Raw genomic sequence first — 20804 nt, forward strand, 5'->3', positions numbered from 1 at the left:
ATGTCAAACAAATGGTGAATTTCTTCCGAGGAACCACGGTATATGATCAAAATGTCGTCTATGTACCGACCATAAGATAAAATACGATGATCAGCAATTGGAGAATTGTCGAAGAATTTCTCTTCCAGCGAATTAATGAAAATGTCGGCCAAAACACCTGCTAGTGGGTTTCCCATTGCCAAGCCGTTAAGCTGGTGGTATAATTTGGCACCGGTCTAAAAAAAAAAAAAAAAAGAAGAACTTAAGTATATTTACATATAAGAGGATGTAAAACTTGTCACCAAATATTAAATGTTCAGTACACTTTCGTGCATATAATAATTCTTGTCCTGTTTCCGCAGTCCATCATCGAGTAAAATAAAAACATTTTACAGCACTTATTCACAATGATTGCACAAAATTTATATAGATATCGGATTGTAAGCATTATTCATATTACACTCCTGGAAATGGAAAAAAAGAACACATTGACACCGGTGTGTCAGACCCACCATACTTGCTCCGGACACTGCGAGAGGGCTGTACAAACAATGATCACACGCACGGCACAGCGGACACACCAGGAACCGCGGTGTTGGCCGTCGAATGGCGCTAGCTGCGCAGCATTTGTGCACCGCCGCCGTCAGTGTCAGCCAGTTTTCCGTGGCATACGGAGCTCCATCGCAGTCTTTAACACTGGTAGCATGCCGCGACAGCGTGGACGTGAACCGTATGTGCAGTTGACGGACTTTGAGCGAGGGCGTATAGTGGGCATGCGGGAGGCAGGGTGGACGTACCGCCGAATTGCTCAACACGTGGGGCGTGAGGTCTCCACAGTACATCGATGTTGTCGCCAGTGGTCGGCGGAAGGTGCACGTGCCCGTCGACCTGGGACCGGACCGCAGCGACGCACGGATGCACGCCAAGACCGTAGGATCCTACGCAGTGCCGTAGGGGACCGCACCGCCACTTCCCAGCAAATTAGGGACACTGTTGCTCCTGGGGTATCGGCGAGGACCATTCGCAACCGTCTCCATGAAGCTGGGCTACGGTCCCGCACACCGTTAGGCCGTCTTCCGCTCACGCCCCAACATCGTGCAGCCCGCCTCCAGTGGTGTCGCGACAGGCGTGAATGGAGGGACGAATGGAGACGTGTCGTCTTCAGCGATGAGAGTCGCTTCTGCCTTGGTGCCAATGATGGTCGTATGCGTGTTTGGCGCCGTGCAGGTGAGCGCCACAATCAGGACTGCATACGACCGAGGCACACAGGGCCAACACCCGGCATCATGGTGTGGGGAGCGATCTCCTACACTGGCCGTACACCACTGGTGATCGTCGAGGGGACATTGAATAGTGCACGGTACATCCAAACCGTCATCGAACCCATCGTTCTACCATTCCTAGACCGGCAAGGGAACTTGCTGTTCCAACAGAACAATGCACGTCCGCATGTATCCCGTGCCACCCAACGTGCTCTAGAAGGTGTAAGTCAACTACCCTGGCCAGCAAGATCTCCGGATCTGTCCCCCATTGAGCATGTTTGGGACTGGATGAAGCGTCGTCTCACGCGGTCTGCACGTCCAGCACGAACGCTAGTCCAACTGAGGCGCCAGGTGGAAATGGCATGGCAAGCCGTTCCACAGGACTACATCCAGCATCTCTACGATCGTCTCCATGGGAGAATAGCAGCCTGCATTGCTGCGAAAGGTGGATATACACTGTACTAGTGCCGACATTGTGCATGTTCTGTTGCCTGTGTCTATGTGCCTGTGGTTCTGTCAGTGTGATCATGTGATGTATCTGACCCCAGGAATGTGTCAATAAAGTTTCCCCTTCCTGGGACAATGAATTCACGGTGTTCTTATTTCAATTTCCAGGAGTGTATAATTTTGTTCATTAGATACTTCTATTTATTTTGGAGTGGGCTGAAATTTTGAATTATGTTCCTACTATGTGGCTCTCATTAATACCACGCATTTCTAGATTGGTTCAAACTGAGAAGCAGTTAAAAGTTCTTTCAAAAGTATTATTGACTGCCTAAATTACTATTTAGCATTTTCATGAAAGAAGACAGAGGAAGCAGTGTAATATTACTATAAAATTACTTAAATTCCTTAAGTAACGTTAGGAGGCAGCTAAAACTCTAGAAAGGTCTGACTTAAGTGTACTAGAGACGTACAAACAAATGGCGTTTCTGAATTCTAAAATTTAGCACAGAAGGAAGACAACTGTTTTTGGTATTAAAGTAAAAGAACTCATAAATGGGTTGTCTATGCCACTATAGAAAAATCTAGCTGAAGATCTTAACAGTTTTTGCAGCAATATGCTTCAGTATCTGCAAACAAGTTATGATAAGACAGATGACATTCCCTATGCAGCCCTTGCAGCACTTTCTCTACAGGAAGGAATTCAGTTCAAAGATTTTGAAAAGGCTGTAGAGATGTTCTATTTAAGTGAAAATATTTGCACAAATTATCTTTGCGAGGTTTTTGACAGTCATCGAGATTACCTTAGCAGCAGTGTGAACAAAGATGGTGATTATTTTGCAGATTTTCTTAAATACTTTACTTCAGTACCTAAGCAGTCCACTCCCGGTAGCTGAGTGATGCCGGCACAATAGCTCAGCGTCTTCGATCAGAGGGTTAGCAGCCCTTTGTAATAAAAAAAACTGAGTTAATCAATCAACAACGAACTTAAACGGATGTCATACGACGTCCGCCCCGAGCATATGCAACGAACGAAAGCGAAAAAAATCAGATAAAAAGAAAGTGGTCAGCGCGACAAAATGTCAATCCTAAGGACCTGGGTTCGCTTCCCGGCTGGGTCGGAGATTATCTCCGCTCAGGGACTGGGTGTTGTGTTGTCCGAATCATCATCATTTCATCCCCATCGACGCGTAAGTCGCCGAAGTGGCGTCAAATCGAAAGACTTGCACCTGGCGAACGGTCTACCCGACTGGAGGCCCTAGTCACGCGACATTTATTCTAGTATCTAAGCAAAGTACACCAGATATTTCCAAAGTAGTAGGATTTTTATTCAGTAGCTCTGGCTCAAATGCCTTAGTGGAGCGAATATTTTCAGTCATGAAGAGTAAGTGGTGTGACACAAAAAACAGATGTCCAACAGATTTAATCGAAGCAAAATACCAGGCAATAGTGAACTAAGAAATCATGCCCTGTTCAGAATTTTTTAAATTTCCAACGAGTGATATTAAATTATTAAAACGTGCCAAGAGTTCAGTGAAATACAGTTCGAATCGATCTGAACCTGACTGACTAGCTCTTGAAAATGATAGATATGTAATTTTTGTGTTATGTAGATGTATACTTCCACACTATTAATATTGTGTACACGATCTTAAATGTATGGAAGGGCTATGTAAATTTTTATGTGATATAACATATACGTGTATTTTCGTTTTGAAATTTTTTATAAACCAGTAAATTTTACATAATTTGGCAACCTTTATTGTAGTGTTCAGACAAATCTTGTTGTTGATGACTGATCTATTTAACACATTACAAATTAGGCCAATTGTAGAAACGTTACTACATAAAAATAAAATACCACAATAAATTAAGCATTTTGTCATTGAAAACTGTTGATCAAAAGTGCAGAAAAGCTATGTGAAATAAATTTTTTTGTGATAACTTGTACGAACCAAGAAAAGCATGGAAAGAATTACACTAATGGCGAGAAGAAAAGTTTTCCTCCTCACTGCCCCCATGTTGTTGGTTACAAAAGTTATACTTTTTTTGCAGTGCTTGAACCTGAATTTGTTGTAATATGTCTCACACAAAACTAACCTGTAGATTGACTCTCAGGTGAGACATCCACAGATATACGTCAGAACATAACTTTCATAACTGCTTCATAGTAATTTTGTCATGTCTACTTCATAAGGACTTCAAAGCCTGGAGCGGTACTCAAAAATTGGCCACAACAGCGTCTTGTGTGCAATTTGCTTTACAGATTTACTGCATTTTCAGGGAAAACTTCCAACATATATTTTTTCCATTTGCCTTCCCTAATACTGTTGTATGTGACCATTATACTGTAAGCACTATCTTATATTTGTACACCTGCAAAGAGAGCTATCATTACTTTCCGGTAGACAACAGTCTTATAGTGCTGGCGATCCTATCTGATGAACTGTGGTTGTACACTGAGCATATGGAGCACACCCAATGTTCCTTTCGCCCTGTGTAGAGGTCACACCATTTAGCGCTAACTCTGTCAGCAAAGTAGGTGTGGCATTCAGACTTTGTGAAGTCCAGTTCTCTACAGGTGATAGTCTGTGCTGGGGCGGACAGAATTCACGGTATGACAGTCCTCACCATCAAGGTGCTATGCAGCATTAGGGGGTATCGAACCCCTTGCTACGTGTTTGCTGTACGAACAGCTGACTTTGCAGACTTTAGGCAACTCAAGGTGGATGATAGTCGAAAGCCATATCAATTTATTGTCAGGTACGGAGAGGGATGTCCATGACAGGAATTAGGCAGCATGTCTAGAGGAGAACAATATGCACTATTCTAAAAATATTTTCCTGAATGCGATTATTTGAATATTCGAAAATATTTTCTGTTGGCTGACCTCATCAGCTTTGATTAACTTTAGAAATGACATCATGTGACCCGTAATTTGCTGTCAAGAGATCTCTTTAATAACCCTATTGAAGAATACTTTTAACTGAAACATATGCTATTACACGATGTTGTTCGTACACTAACGCAGTGACCGTGACTGACTCTATAGCACTGATACTTTTGGAATAACGTTGTATTTTCCATTTGTATGTATATGGCATCAGTAGCTGATCTATCAATAGTTTATTAATGCAGTCTACTTTCGATAATTTGAAACACAAGGGATCATGGAGAAAGTTCAGATTACCGAGCGTTCAAAATAACAGGAGTTCGAATAATCGAGAGAGACGGAGGAAAAAATTTCGGATAAACGAGAGTTTGCTTGAAAACAAATTGCAGTACTTGCGTACATACACTATGTGATAAAAAGTATCCGGACTCCCCCAAAACATACGTTTTTCATATTAGGTGCATTGTGCTGCCACCTACTGCCAGGTACTCCATATCAGCGACCTCAGTAGTCATTAGATACCGTGAGAGAGCAGAATGGGGCGCTCCGCGGAACTCTCGGACTTCGAACTTGGTCAAGTGAGTGGGTGTCACTTGTGTCATACGTCTGTACGCGAGATTTCCACATTCCTAAACATCCCTAGGTCCACTGTTTCCGATGTGATAGTGAAGTGGAAACGTGAAGGGACATGTACAGCACAAAAGCGTACGGGTCGACCTCGTCTGTTGACTGACAGACACTGCCGACTGTTGAAGAGGGTCGTAATGTGTAATAGGCAGACATCTGTCCAGACCATCACACAGAAATTCCAAACTGCATCAGGATCCACTGCAAGTACTATGGCAGTTAGGTGGGAGGTGAGAAAACTTGGATTTCATGGTCGAGCCGCTGGTCATAAACCACAAATCACGCCGGTAAATGCCAAACGACGCCTCGCTTGGTGTAAGGAGCGTAAACATTCGACGATTGAACAGTGGAAAAACGTTGTGTGGAGTGACGAATCACGGTACAAAATGTGGAGATCCGATGGCAGGGTGTGGGTATGGCGAATGCCCGGTAAACGTCATCTGCCAGCGTGTGTAGTGCCAACAGTAAGATTCGGAGGCGGTGGTGTTATGGTGTGGTCGTGTTTTTCATGGAGGGGGCTTGCACTCCTTATTGTTTTGCTTGGCACTATCACAGCACAGGCCTACATTAATGTCTTAAGCATCTTCTTGCTTCCCACTGTTAGAGACAGCAATTTGGGGATGGCGATTGCATCTTTCAACAAGATCGAGCACCTGCTCATGATGCACGGCCTGTGGTGGAGTCGTTACACGACAATAACATCCCTGTAATGAACTGGCCTACACAGAGTTCTGACCTGAATCATATAAAACACCTTTGGCATGTTTTGGAACGCTGACTTCGTGCCAGGCTTCAGCGAACGACATCGGTACCTCTCCTTAGTGCTACACAAGGATGGGCTGCCATTCCCCAAGAAACCTTCCAGCACCTGATTGAACGTATGCCTGCGAGAGTGGAAGCTGTTATCAAGGCTAAGGGTGGGCCAAAACCATACTGAATTCTAGCATTACCGATGGAGGGCGCCACGAACTTGTAAGCCATTTTCAGCCAGATGTCCGGATACTTTTGATCACATGGTGTATTATGTACATTCATCTTTATTTTAATGATGTGCAAAATTTTAGTATGTGTGGAAACCACACCAGTGAAATGTTACATGTCATTTTTGAAAAATAGCTGGTGATTTTCGTTTGAGAGGGCGACTTCCATCTAGGTCTGCCCAGCGATTTTATGATGGTGATGAGAGCTAAGACAAAATAACGACTCGGGTCTGTTCGGAGGGCGTAGGAGCCAAGGGCATGGACAGATGAGCTTGATTCGCTCGATGTGACTTGAGTTGGTGGTTGTTCTTCGTTGTCTTCCTCGTCCTCACCCTGAAAGGCTACAGCTAAGCATCGCAGACATACATCATCGTCAACATGAACGAAATCCTCAAAGGCACAACAGCGGAGTAGAAATTCCCATCGTCAGTCTGGTGGGATTGAATTAATTACTTCTCATGACTTTGATGGAGTTCCGCATTTATTAAAAAAATCCCGGTTTCGTCTATGTTGTATACGTTGCGTGCGTCGCAGCGATTCAAACATTTTTTTCTTTCAACACAAAAATGAAATGAAATGATCGTATGGCATAATTACCTGAGAAACCCTAACTGGAGTTGTACGGCCGTCTAATGCAAGTCTTTACTTCATTGAAGATTCAAAGAAACTGGTACACCTGTCTAATATCGTGTAGGGCCTCCGCGAGCACGCAGAAGTGCCGTAACACGAAGTAGCATGGACTCGACTAATGTCGGAAGAAGTGCCATGAATCCTGCAGTGTTGTCCACAAATCCATAAGAGTACGAGAGGGTGGAGATCTCCTCTTAACAGCACGTTGAAAGGCGTCCCAGATATGCTCTATACTGTCTGGGGAGTTTAGTGGCCAGCGGAAGTGTTTAAACTCAGAAGAGTGTTCCTGGAGCCACTCTGTAGCAGTTCTGGACGTGCAGGTGTTGCATATTGCCCAAGTCCGTCGGGATTCTCAATGGACATGAATGAATGCAGGTGATCAGACAGGTTGCTTACGTACGTTCCACCTGTCAGAGGCGTATCTACACTCCTGTAAATGGAAAAAAGAACACATTGACACCGGTGTGTCAGACCCACCATACTTGCTCCGGACACTACGAGAGGGCTGTACAAGCAATGATCACACGCACGGCACAGCGGACACACCAGGAACCGCGGTGTAGGCCGTCGAATGGCGCTAGCTGCGCAGCATTTGTGCACCGCTGCCGTCAGTGTCAGCCAGTTTTCCGTGGCATACGGAGCTCCATCGCAGTCTTTAACACTGGTAGCACGCCGCGACAGCGTGGACGTGAACCGTATGTGCAGTTGACGGACTTTGAGCGAGGGCGTATAGTGGGCATGCGGGAGGCAGGGTGGACGTACCGCCGAATTGCTCAACACGTGGGGCGTGAGGTCTCCACAGTACATCGATGTTGTCGCCAGTGGTCAGCGGAAGGTGCACGTGCCCGTCGACCTGGGACCGGACCGCAGCGACGCACGGATGCACGCCAAGACCGTAGGATCCTACGCAGTGCCGTAGGGGACTGCACCGCCACTTCCCAGAAAATTAGGGACACTGTTGCTCCTGGGGTATCGGCGAGGACCATTCGCAACCGTCTCCATGAAGCTGGGCTACGGTCCCGCACACCGTTAGGCCGTCTTCCGCTCACGCCCCAACATCGTGCAGCCCGCCTCCAGTGGTGTCGCGACAGGCGTGAATGGAGGGACGAATGGAGACGTGTCGTCTTCAGCGATGAGAGTCGCTTCTGCCTTGGTGCCAATGATGGTCGTATGCGTGTTTGGCGCCGTGCAGGTGAGCGCCACAATCAGGGCTGCATACGACCGAGGCACACAGGGCCAACACCCGGCATCATGGTGTGGGGAGCGATCTCCTACACTGACCGTACACCACTGGTGATCGTCGAGGGGACACTGAATAGTGCACGGTACATCCTAACCGTCATCGAACCCATCGTTCTACTATTCCTAGACCGGCAAGGGAACTTGCTGTTCCAACAGGACAATGCACGTCCGCATGTATCCCGTGCCACCCAACGTGCTCTAGAAGGTGTAAGTCAACTACCCTGGCTAGCAAGATCTCCGGATCTGTCCCCCATTGAGCATGTTTGGGACTGGATGAAGCGTCGTCTCACGCGGTCTGCACGTCCAGCACGAACGCTAGTCCAACTGAGGCGCCAGGTGGAAATGGCATGGCAAGCCGTTCCACAGGACTACATCCAGCATCTCTACGATCGTCTCCATGGGAGAATAGCAGCCTGCATTGCTGCGAAAGGTGGATAGACACTGTACTAGTGCCGACATTGTGCATGCTCTGTTGCCTGTGTCTATGTGCCTGTGGTTCTGTCAGTGTGATCATGTGATGTATCTGACCCCAGGAATGTGTCAATAAAGTTTCCCCTTCCTGGGACAATGAATTCACGGTGTTCTTATTTCAATTTCCAGGAGTGTAGAAGCATCAGCGGTCCCATATCACTCCAACTTCGTACGCCCCGCACCATTACAGAACCTCCACCAGCTTGAATAGTCTTGTGCTGACATGCAGGGTCCATGTATTCATGAGGCTGTGTCCATACCTGTACACGTCCATCTGCTCGATACAATTTGAAACGACACTCGCCCTACCAAGCAACACGTTTCCTATCATCAACAGTCCAGTGTCGGTGTTGACGGGTCCAAGCGAGGCGTAAAACTTTGTGTCCTGCAGTCATCAAGGATCGGCTCCGAAAGCCCATATCGATGATGTTTTGTTGAATGGTTCTCACGCTGACACTTGTTGATGGCCCAGCATTGAAATCTGCAGCAATTTGCAGAAGGGTTGCACTTCTGTCACGTTGATTGATTCTCTTCAGTCGTCTTGCTCCCGTTCTTGCAGGATCTTTTTCCGGCAGCAGTGATGTCGGAGAATGATGTTTTACCGGATTTCTGATAATCATGGTACACTCGTGAAATGGTCGTACGGGAAAATCCCCACTTCATCGCTACTTCGGAGATGCTGTGTTCCATCGCTCGTGCGCCGTCTACAGCACCACGTTCAAACTCACTTAAACCTTGATAACCTGCCATTGTAGTAACCGATCTAACAACTGCGCCAGACACTTGTTGTCTTATGTAGGTGTTGCCAACCGCAGCGCCGTATTCTTCCTGTTTACGTATCTCTGTATTTGAATACGCATGACTGTACCAGTTTCTTTGACGGTGCAGCGTATATTCGACGTTAATAACTTTGTCTTCTTGCCGTTGCTGTTGCTAGTATACATTTTACATCCTCTCTGCTTCGGCCGTCATCAATTATTTTACTGCCTAAACAGAAAAAAATAATCTACTACATTTAGTGTCTCATTTCCTAATCAAATTCCCTCAACATCGCCTGACTGAATTACAGCGTCATTGGCAAACCTCAATGTTTTTATTTCTTCTCCCTGAACTTTCATTCTTTCTCCAAATTTCTCTTTGGTTTCCTTTACTGCTTGTTCAGTGTACAGACTGAATAATATCGGGGATAGGCTTCAGCCCTTTCTCACTCCCTTCTCAACTACTACTCCCCTTTCATGCCCCTTGATTCGTATAACTGCTGTCTGGTTTCTGCACAAGTTGTAAATAACTTTTCACTCCATGTGTTTCGCTCCTGATACCTTCATAATTTCAAAGAGTGTATTCCCATCAACATTGTCAACGTAGGTTTGCCTTTCCTTAACCTATCTTCTAGGAGACGTCATGGGGTCAGTGTTAGAGTCGCCGCAGGATATGGTGGCCGACGTGTATGACCAGTTTTCGTCCAAAGCACGAGACAGTTCATTCGTTCGTTAGAAAGGAGAGGCCGATGCATATTACATAATATGTTGCTGTGTATGAATTTTTCTTTAGACTTTGGTAGATGTGTCTATGTGTCACTAATCTCGAGAAAACCGATCTGACGCAGAACACTCATTTACGATCGTGCCGCTCTAGCGATAAAGCTAGAGTGAAATATTCACAACATTCCTCATATTTCATAAATGGTTTCAGATATCGGAATGAGATTTTGACAAATGATAGCAGGCAAAGAGGAGAGTATTTTTCCATATCGTTATTATGCAAAACGTCATTATCTAAAATATGGTTCAAATGGCTCTGAGCACTATGGGACTTAACTGCTGAGGTCATCAGTCCCCTAGAACTTAGAACTACTTAAACCTAACTAACCTAAGGACATCACACACATCCATGCCCGGGGCAGGATTCGAACCTGCGACTGTAGTGGTCGCGCGGTTCCAGACTGTAGCGTCATTATCTACCGTGTTATTCCACTAACTAGACTTTTTCGATGAAAGAATTTTTAAGGGTCATCGATAGGTGGCGAAATGAGAAATACCATGGGTTTTGGAACAACATTAGTGAAGATAGAGTCTTTTGTACCGAGGGTATGCTTTTTCACAAGCTGGTAACCTCAGTTCATAAACTTCCTCAGTTCCTCACTTCATAAACTTAATAAACCATTGTTTCAGAATTATCTCGCAGTTGTGTCTGCACATCATGTTAGTGAGGTGAGACTGTGTATCTCCATATCTCTTCCGCACATGCAGCTATCTTTCATGATTCTTGAACCAAATATTAGCCATGATTAAATTATGCTCTGTGTAAAATTTTACCAGACAGCTTCCTCATTCATTCCTTTCTCGCAGCCCATATTCAGCCGCTATTTTTCCTTCTATTCGTTTTCCTGTTATCAGACCTCAGTCCCCAATCGCAATTTTCCCTTAACTATCTGAATAATTTCTTTTATCTCCTCATACATTCTTTCAGTCTCTTGATCGTTTGCGGAGCCGTGACAGAGTGGCAGGAATCAGTTATGGTGTTTCGACATGCCCATCATCACTCTGTGAATGAAGCTGCTCGATTCGTTGGTTTGTCAGTGCGGACTGTCCAACGTATGAACGGGAATGGTGTACCACTCGCAGCCATTTCACAAGCGTAAACAGGTTGGTTGTTAGAAGACCATACTAAGAGTACACCTTGTTAATGGCAATTGTCTTGACACTCGACAGAAACTGCCGCTGAACGCAAGTTCATTTCTACCAGTTCCCATGAGAACAATGAGAACTGCAAAGGCATTTGGAGTCGGAAACCTTGAAAAGATGGCCCAGAGTGCGACATTCCAGAGCTCGGAGGGTGTAGTTCAGGCCGTAGGTGGTTCTGTGATGTTTTGGGTTCGCTACCATGAGTCGGCCCACGTATTCAGATTACCCTGAACGTGAACCAGTATGTTTATTTCAACATTCTCGAACACCAATAGTTGCCCTTATCTTACATTTTCAAGATGACTATGCTGTGGATGCTCCTGTCTTTCAAGATTACAACAGTTGTGTTCATGGGGCTCCATGTAGCAGTCAACCTCCCCACAATTTGCTAGATCTGCTGAATTTATTCATTAACGAGTGGCTTCATCTGGATGTGACATAGCCGAAGGAACTCGTGAACTCCCATCCTCGCCGAAATGAAGCATTATCAACGTTAGAGATAGAAGTATAGGTATCAGCCTATTGTCTCCTGAGTGTGACTAATATTTTGGTCACAAGTAACCTTTAGCTTATCTTTGCTTCCACAGCTGAATGATGTAAATGTTAATAAAAACCACCACAGATGCATTTGAGTTACGTTTATTACGTCATAACCGGTTTCGTTCTAAATGAGCATTTTCAGGGGACTGAAAATTTACCAGTAGTCTTCATAGATCATTTTCACAAAGGGAAAATTAAAATCGTATGACATTGCTGGATGGGAGACCCCGAAGGGCAGGTTCAGCCGCCTAATTCGAAAGGTTTTTGTCGTCCGCGCACACTGGCACAATGCCTTCGTGAAGAGTGAGAGATGTGTGTATCTGATAAGGGTAGGTCACTGTAATTGGTGTGTGTAGTGTGGTCTCATGTTCGTATTGGATGTTGAGGAGAGAAGGAAGAGGATGAAACCTGGTGCCAGAACAAAGCCTACTAATTTCGAGTAGCACTAAGGAGGCTGCCACACCTAACTCCCCCTCCTAGCAGACAGAGCACTATCAACAGTGTCACATGCCCACACTTCATAAGACACCGCAAAGATGTCTGGGATTTAATCAGGACATTTGCTCAAAGTTTGATGATCATGAACTTTACGCCAACACCCCTCCTCTCCTTTGCCATAAAGGCAAATGGATAGCAGCCAGCAGCACTTGGCGTACCCGACGGTTACTCAGCCAAGTACTGGCCACGTGCGACGTTGCTTAACTTCGATGATACGACGAAAAGGGGTGCATCCAATGAGGCAACGACGTTCGCTTTCACAAAGTGGAAAATCAGCACATTTCTGTAGATTCCTGAAACTCAATCACGAAGACTGCTGGTGAATTTTCGGTCATCTCAAGATGTTAAATTTAGAACAAAACGCATTGTGGAGTAGCAAACGTATCTAAAATACATCTGTGGTGCTTTTTATTAACATTTCTCTTTTTGTGGGTCACGCTTCTGTTAGATATATCTGTGATGTTCGACTCTTTGGTCGTATTTTATCATCATATGCACAGCTATCCTGTCTACTTCCAGACAAGCGCAGAGATTACCATACATTCTGTCTTGTCTGTTACCTTATCAATATACACTGTCCCTCATATCTCCCCTGGACCTTCTCGCTCTTGTCCAAACAATATGAGAGGAACGCTGATTCCGATCAGAGCAAAATCCTTTCTGTCCCACTCCATCGTTCAGCCACTTTCTCCAAGTCGTTCTCAGTAGCAGGAACCCAACTCTGGAATAATCTCCCGCAATATATTAGAGAACTGAAAATCATCTCTAGCTTCAGAAGACAGTTAATCACACAGCTACTGAAGCAACAATAATGACTACCATTGTCCCTGTACGCATTCGGTACCCCTGAACGTCCCTCTTTCCAACCACAATTTTTTAATTTCCCAGTCCTCTTAGCTGGTGCAGTGTCCTTAAATTTCCTTCCTACAGAACTCGCTATATCAAAAAATATGTATTTTGTGCACCTATAAATTCTTTTTATATTTACGACGATCTTTATTGCTATTATAGTCATCATCTCTGTTATTATTATTAATATTATTATTATTGTCGTTATTAGTGACAATAGAAGCACTAATAGAAGTAATGCGAGTATTAACTTTATTAGTGCTTAGTCAGTATTATTTACTCACTTTGTCTCTATACAGTGTGCCCCAGAAATGTTGCTACAAATTTTGAGGAGTTGTAGAGTGTATCTTGAAGAACAAATCAACGGTAGGAACCCGTGCCCGGAAACGTCATCCGACGACGCTACAGAATGTCGAAGCTGCGGGCACTGCGCCTACCACTAGACCACCCCTTCGGTAGCAAATGTGACTTTGTATGCTGACTGACTGTAGGCAGAACGTGTCGCAGTGTTGTTTGTTATTCAGTGATCGCGACTGATTGCGACGATCGCCAGTGGAGAAGATGGAGCTCTCTGCTGCTTAGAAAGGCCTTGTCTCCTATGAATGCGATACTTCGTTGCCTCTGCGGATGACGGTTTCAGACAGGGTTTCCATCTGCAGTTTATTTTTCCTCTGGAACTCTCAAAAATCTCCAATGTTTTTCAGTATACAGAAGAAAAATAAACTGCATATGGTAACCCACGTCCAAAAGCGTCATTCACCAAGGCAACAAAGCCTCACATTCATAAGAGGCAGGTCTCTCTAAGCAGTAGGTAGTTCCATCTTCTCCACTAGAGATCGAGGCAGTCAGTGGCGATCATTAAATAATAAAGAACATTGCGAGACTTTCCGCCTATAGTCCATCAGCGTACAAAGGCACTTTTTGTGTCGAAGGGGTGGCCTCGTGGCAGGGGCCAGCACTTACAACTTCGACTCTCTGTAGCGTTGTTGTATGACCTTTCCAGATACTAGTTCTTATCCTCTACTTGTTCCTCACGACATCCTCTACAATCTCTCAAAGTTTGTCGCAATATTTCTGGGACATCATACAGACACTCAAATCATTTTAATACTATTTGTCTTATTAAAATTGTTATTTATTAGGTAACTACACTACTGGCCATTAAAATTGCTACACCACGAAGGTGACGTGCTACAGACACGAAACTTAACCGACAGGAAGAAGATGCTGTGATATGCAAATGATTCGCTTTTCAGAGCATTCACACAAGCTCGGCGCCGGTGGCGACATCTACAACGTGCCGACCTGAGGAAAGTTTCCAACCGATTTCTCATACACAAACAGCAGTTGACCGGCGTTGCCTGGTGAAACGTTATTGTGATGCCTCGTGTAAGGAGGATAAATGCGTACCATCACGTTTCTGACTTTGATAAAGATCGGATTGTAGCCTATCGCGATTCCGATTTATCGTATCGCGACATTGGTGCTCGCATTGGTCGAGCGATATTCAATGACTGTTAGCAGAATATGGAATCGGTGGGTTCAGGAGGGTAATACGGAACGCCGTGCTGGATCCCAACGGCCTCGTATCACTAGCAGTCGAGGAGGAGGAGGAGATTAGTGTTTAACGTCCCGTCGACAACGAGGTCATTAGAGACGGAGCGCAAGCTCGGGTGAGGGAAGGATGGGGAAGGAAATCGGCCGTGCCCTTTCAAAGGAACCATCCCGGCATTTGCCTGAAGCGATTTAGGGAAATCACGGAAAACCTAAATCAGGATGGCCGGAGACGGGATTGAACCGTCGTCCTCCCGAATGCGAGTCCAGTGTGCTAACCACTGCGCCACCTCGCTCGGTACTAGCAGTCGAGATGACAGGCATCTTATCCGCATGGCTGTAACGCATCGTGCAGCCACGTCTCGATCCCTGAGTCAACAGATGGGGACGTTTGCAAGACAACAACCATCTGCACGAACAGTTCGACGACGTCTGCAGCAGCATGGACTATCAGCTCGGAGACCATGGCTGCGGTTACCCTTGATGCTGCATCACAGACAGGAGCGCCTGCATCACCTAACGACGAACCTACGTGCACGAATGGCAAAACGTCATTTTTTCGGAAGAATCCAGGTTCTGTTTACAGCATCATGACGGTCACATCCGTGTTTGGCGACATCGCGGTGAACGCATATTGGTCATCGCCATACTGGCGTATCACTCTGCGTGATGGTATGGTGTGCCATTGGTTACACGTCTCGGTCACCTCTTGTTCGCATTGACGGCACTTTGAACAGTGGACATTACATTTCAGATGTGTTACGACCTGTGGCTCTACCCTCCATTCGATCCCTGCGAAACCCTACATTTCAGCAGGATATTGCACGACCGCATGTTGCAGATCCTGTACGGGCCTTTGTGGATACAGAAAATGTTCGACTGCTGCCCTGGCCAGCACGTTCTCCAGATCTCTCACCAATTGAAAACGTCTCGTCAATGGTGGCCGAGCAACTGGCTCATCACAATACGCCAGTCACTACTCTTGATGAACTGTGGTATCGTGTTGAAGCTGCGTGGGCAGCTGTAACTGTACACGCCATCCAAGCTCTGTTTGACTCAATGCCCAGGCATATCACCGAGCGAGGTGGCGCAGTGGTTAGACACTGGACTTGCATTCGGGAGGACGACGGTTCAATCCCGCGTCCGGCCATCCGGATTTAGGTTTTCCGTGATTTCCCTAAATCACTGCAGGCAAATGCCGGGATGGTTCCTCTGAAAGGGCACGGCCGACTTCCTTCCCGCCCTTCAGTAATCCGATGAGACCGATGACCACGCTGTCTGGTCTCCTTCCCCAAACCAACCAACCAACCAACCCAGGCATATCAAGGCCGTTATTACAGCCAGAGATGGTTGTTCTGAGTACTGATTTCTCAGGATCTATGCACCCAAATTGTGTGAAAATGTAATCACATGTCAGTTCTAGTATAATGTATTTATCCAATGAATACCCGTTTATCACCTGCATGTCTTCTTGGTGTATCAATTTTAATGGCTAGTAGTGTATGATGTAAAAAAGGTACTATACGAGAGAATCCTTGGTCCGTTGTAAGAGAGGGTTTGGTGGCCGTAATGAGATCTTGTTAAATAAATAAAAAATATTTCTGACTACAGTGAGTCGATGATACTTGTGTGTGAGCATAAGCTGACCTGACGGAAGGATCTGTGGACAGGAGCGGCTGCAGCAGCTGTCGCTGCGCTTGCACCGGTCGGCGTCGGCCGTGGAGCTGGCGTCGGTGCTGGCTGCGCACGACCCGGCCGCCTTCTGCGACAAGGACATGCTGCGCTGGTTCCGCAGGCAAGCGCACGCCGCCAGGTCGCCGGAAGCCACGGTGAGCGCCTCACTCCTCTGCTGCAGAGCTGACGCCAAGTGACTGGCAGGGGTCCTGCACACTACAGGCCATTACTGCACGCACTCTAACTCTTATCTAGTATGGTCCCTAAAAACAGTATGGCTTCTGTCAGGATGAGCAAATAAAACGGTGGGGATGGACAGCAGCAAGTAGCACGGAGCAGTGAACCACGTGAACGTGCGAGCCGAACCAGTTTCGCAGGTACTTATTTCGCGTTTAGCATTCACTTATTTAGTCTTTTTCTTGAATAACTCGAAAACGGCGGCGTCTAGCGAAAATGATTCCCGATACAAAATTAAACTGCGTCAAATTTACTACAAAAAAGGCTACATTAATTTTTTGTCTATGACTAAGTTTTCGTGTTCCAGGGGATGGAAAAATCGCATTGGTTAAAAATAGTGCTTTAATGGTACAAAAATAATATTTATGTTTACATAAACTACACTCCTGGAAATGGAAAAAAGAACACATTGACACCGGTGTGTCAGACCCACCATACTTGCTCCGGACACTGCGAGAGGGCTGTACAAGCAATGATCACACGCACGGCACAGCGGACACACCAGGAACCGCGGTGTTGGCCGTCGAATGGCGCTAGCTGCGCAGCATTTGTGCACCGCCGCCGTCAGTCTCAGCCAGTTTGCCGTGGCATACGGAGCTCCATCGCAGTCTTTAACACTGGTAGCATGCCGCGACAGCGTGGACGTGAACCGTATGTGCAGTTGACGGACTTTGAGCGAGGGCGTATAGTGGGCATGCGGGAGGCAGGGTGGACGTACCGCCGAATTGCTCAACACGTGGGGCGTGAGGTCTCCACAGTACATCGATGTTGTCGCCAGTGGTCGGCGGAAGGTGCACGTGCCCGTCGACCTGGGACCGGACCGCAGCGACGCACAGATGCACGCCAAGACCGTAGGATCCTACACAGTGCCGTAGGGGACCGCACCGCCACTTCCCAGCAAATTAGGGACACTGTTGCTCCTGGGGTATCGGCGAGGACCATTCGCAACCGTCTCCATGAAGCTGGGCTACGGTCCCACACACCGTTAGGCCGTCTTCCGCTCACGCCCCAACATCGTGCAGCCCGCCTCCAGTGGTGTCGCGACAGGCGTGAATGGAGGGACGAATGGAGACGTGTCGTCTTCAGCGATGAGAGTCGATTCTGCCTTGGTGCCAATGATGGTGGTACGCGTGTTTGGCGCCGTGCAGGTGAGCGCCACAATCAGGATTGCATACGACCGAGGCACACAGGGCCAACACCCGGCATCATGGTGTGGGGAGCGATCTCCTACACTGGCCGTACACCACTGGTGATCGTCGAGGGGACACTGAATAGTGCACGGTACATCCAAACCGTCATCGAACCCATCGTTCTACCATTCCTAGACCGGCAAGGGAACTTGCTGTTCCAACAGGACAATGCACGTCCGCATGTATCCCGTGCCACCCAACGTGCTCTAGAAGGTGTAAGTCAACTACCCTGGCCAGCAAGATCTCCGGATCTGTCCCCCATTGAGCATGTTTGGGACTGGATGAAGCGTCGTCTCACGCGGTCTGCACGTCCAGCACGAACGCTAGTCCAACTGAGGCGCCAGGTGGAAATGGCATGGCAAGCCGTTCCACAGGACTACATCCAGCATCTCTACGATCGTCTCCATGGGAGAATAGCAGCCTGCATTGCTGCGAAAGGTGGATATACACTGTACTAGTGCCGACATTGTGCATGCTCTGTTGCCTGTGTCTATGTGCCTGTGGTTCTGTCAGTGTGATCATGTGATGTATCTGACCCCAAGAATGTGTCAATAAAGTTTCCCCTTCCTGGGACAATGAATTCACGGTGTTCTTATTTCAATTTCCAGGAGTGTAGGTTAAGAAGAAATATAAAATGAGCATACCACATCTATTAAAGTAGAACTGTATTAAGGGATACATTGTGTTCTGGTCTGTATTACTTTAGAAAGCGTGGGAAGGGGGGGGGGAGGCTAAAAGCAAATAATGAGTTTTTTGCCAGATCTAAGTGCCGTAGATATGCAGTAAGAGATTGATTGTCTTCTGGGTTGTAACAGGGTGGAAAGGAAGAGGGTTCAGGGAGGGGAAGGGGCATGGAGATTGTCATGTCTTCCTTTGCACGTTGTGTGGTTCTTTAGTGGCTACAGGAGTGAGGAACAGATGCTGTTCATGAATTGAGAACTCGGACATTAGTTTATTACACATCTAATATCAAATAGTAAAAATAAGACATAATTTTTTGCTTAAAATCGCGTTGTGAGCTGCTAACAGTAAATTATTTCTTTCTTTCTTTCGGCCTTTGTCCCGCGCCAACGCGGGTCGACCGTGTTTTTACGGATTTGGCAGTGTTAGTTGCAAAAGGTGGCCAGATGCCCCTCCTGACGCCATCCCGAACCCACTGCAACGTAAGTAGTGGACCCCAGCTGCCAGCGTCTAGTGTACGCCATGAAATAGTGCGAATGTCTCCAAATGTCTGGGAGTCGTAGAACTGAAGCGGAACGTGGGGACCAGCCTGGTATTCACCTGGCGGGATGTGGAAAACCGCCTAAAAATCACATCCAGGCTGGCTGGCTTACTGGCCCTCGTCGTTAATCCGCTGGGTGGGTTCGATCCAGGACAAGCACGCCTACCCGAGTCCAAGAAGCAGTGGATTAGTGCTCTTGACTACCCTGGTAGGTAGTTGCTAACAATGAATCTGAATGTAAAAATATACAGATACAAAAGATTTATAAATCTGTCACTCTTGAATAAAATGTCTATTCAGAAGACGTTGAGCCCTGGTCACTATGAAAGTCTGTAAATGTTATTCGTCGGCCGTTGTGACCGAGCGGTTCCAGGCGCTTCAATCTGGAACCGCGTGACCGCTACGGTCGCAGGTTCGAATCCTGCCTCGGGCATTGATCTGTGTGATGTCCTTAGGTTAGTTAGGTTTAAGTAGTTCTACGTTCTAGGGGACTGATGACCTCACATGTTAAGTTCCATAGTGCTCAGAGCCTTTGAGCCATTTGTAAATGTTATTCAACTGAGAAACACACAAAGTGGGCTCAGAAGATGAATGAAACTTCCTGGCAGATTAAAACTGTGTGCCGAACCGAGACTCGAACTAGGGACCTTTGCCTTTCGTGGGCAAGTGCTCTACCAACTGAGCTACCCAAGCACGACTCACGCCCCGTCCTCACAGCTTTAATTCCGCCAGTACCTCGTCTCCTACCTTCCAAAGTTCACAGAAGCTCTCCTGCGAACCTTGCAGAACCAGCACTCCTGGAAGAAAGGATATTGCGGAGACATGGCTTAGCCACAGCCTGGGGGATGTTTCTAGAATGAAATTTTCACTGTAGAGTGAAAATTTCATTCAGAACATGAATGTTCGAACTTTATACCCGCCACTGGATTTCCGGAGATGGGATGCTTGCAACTCATTGGCAGCAGCGTGACCGTTCGTGGCAGCGCCCTCGTGCCGCGATGGCGGCTGGAGGAAATGTGACGGCGTCCTGACGGCGAGCGTGTTTGACAGTGCAGTCGACCGGATAGGGGCCGATACCGCACCCCTCCCCGTCCAACTTGGATGGTACGGGGGAAGCCTATGTCATAGTGAGGCTGGTTGCTTGTCTGGGGGACATTGCGTCTTGCGAGTGCGAGGGAAACTGCCCTGAAAAACCAGGCGCAGAACATCCACGGCCCAGGTAGGAGCATGGAGGGTGCTGCAGAGGGTGCCGGGCACTAGCCGACGATGACGGCGTCGGTGTCCATGGGAGAGGTGACCTGCGGAGTTGGCGGCGACTGTCTCAGGTGCGCCGGCGTCGACTTCCATCGGCGAGACGGCCGAGGATGGAGGCACCCGATCGGTAAGCTGCACAGGAGGCTGCGTCACGGCGGATAAACGTCGTGCAGTGAAATCTGAAACAGTTTGATCTACAGCAGGATCACTCTCACGGAGCCGTAGATGATTTTGGTGGCGCTGAAGTGTTCCTTCCCTGCTGTGAATAGTATAATGTTCTCTGCCAGCTGATCTGAGAACGACGCCGGATACCCATAAATGTGGCTTGTTGTACACTCGATATTGAATTCTGATCTTCGGGTGAAACTTCGTGGTGAAGTCTGAAGCTGGAGCAGAGCAGTAAGGACGAAGCAAATGCAGCAAGGTCTGACGGCGTCGCCCAGGCAAGCTCACTGCCGGCGAAATGTGAGGAGCAGTCAAATATGATATGAACTCAGAAACATCAGTAAGACAGTGTAGGGAAGCAGCCTACTCACGCTGTAGTAAATTCACATCAGTTTCCATTGTGTGCCAG

The 20804-nt window shown here is 47.0% G+C and overlaps 1 protein-coding gene across 2 annotated transcripts in view; it reads left to right on the forward strand.

Annotated features, from left to right (window-relative positions):
* LOC126145661 (vascular endothelial growth factor A-A-like) overlaps positions 1 to 20804 on the forward strand; it is a 165708-nt gene that overhangs the window by 47910 nt on the left and 96994 nt on the right. Inside the window, exon 2 of one of the 2 annotated variants that reach the window (XM_049915573.1) lies at positions 16324 to 16482. The exons of the other annotated variant lie outside the window; for it this stretch is intronic. Coding sequence (XP_049771530.1) covers positions 16324 to 16482 — 159 coding nt within the window. The remainder of the gene's footprint in view (positions 1 to 16323; positions 16483 to 20804) is intronic. 2 annotated transcript variants of the gene reach the window in all.

This window comes from Schistocerca cancellata, chromosome 2 (assembly GCF_023864275.1).
Source record: "Schistocerca cancellata isolate TAMUIC-IGC-003103 chromosome 2, iqSchCanc2.1, whole genome shotgun sequence".
NCBI classification, from domain to species: Eukaryota; Metazoa; Arthropoda; class Insecta; order Orthoptera; family Acrididae; genus Schistocerca; species Schistocerca cancellata.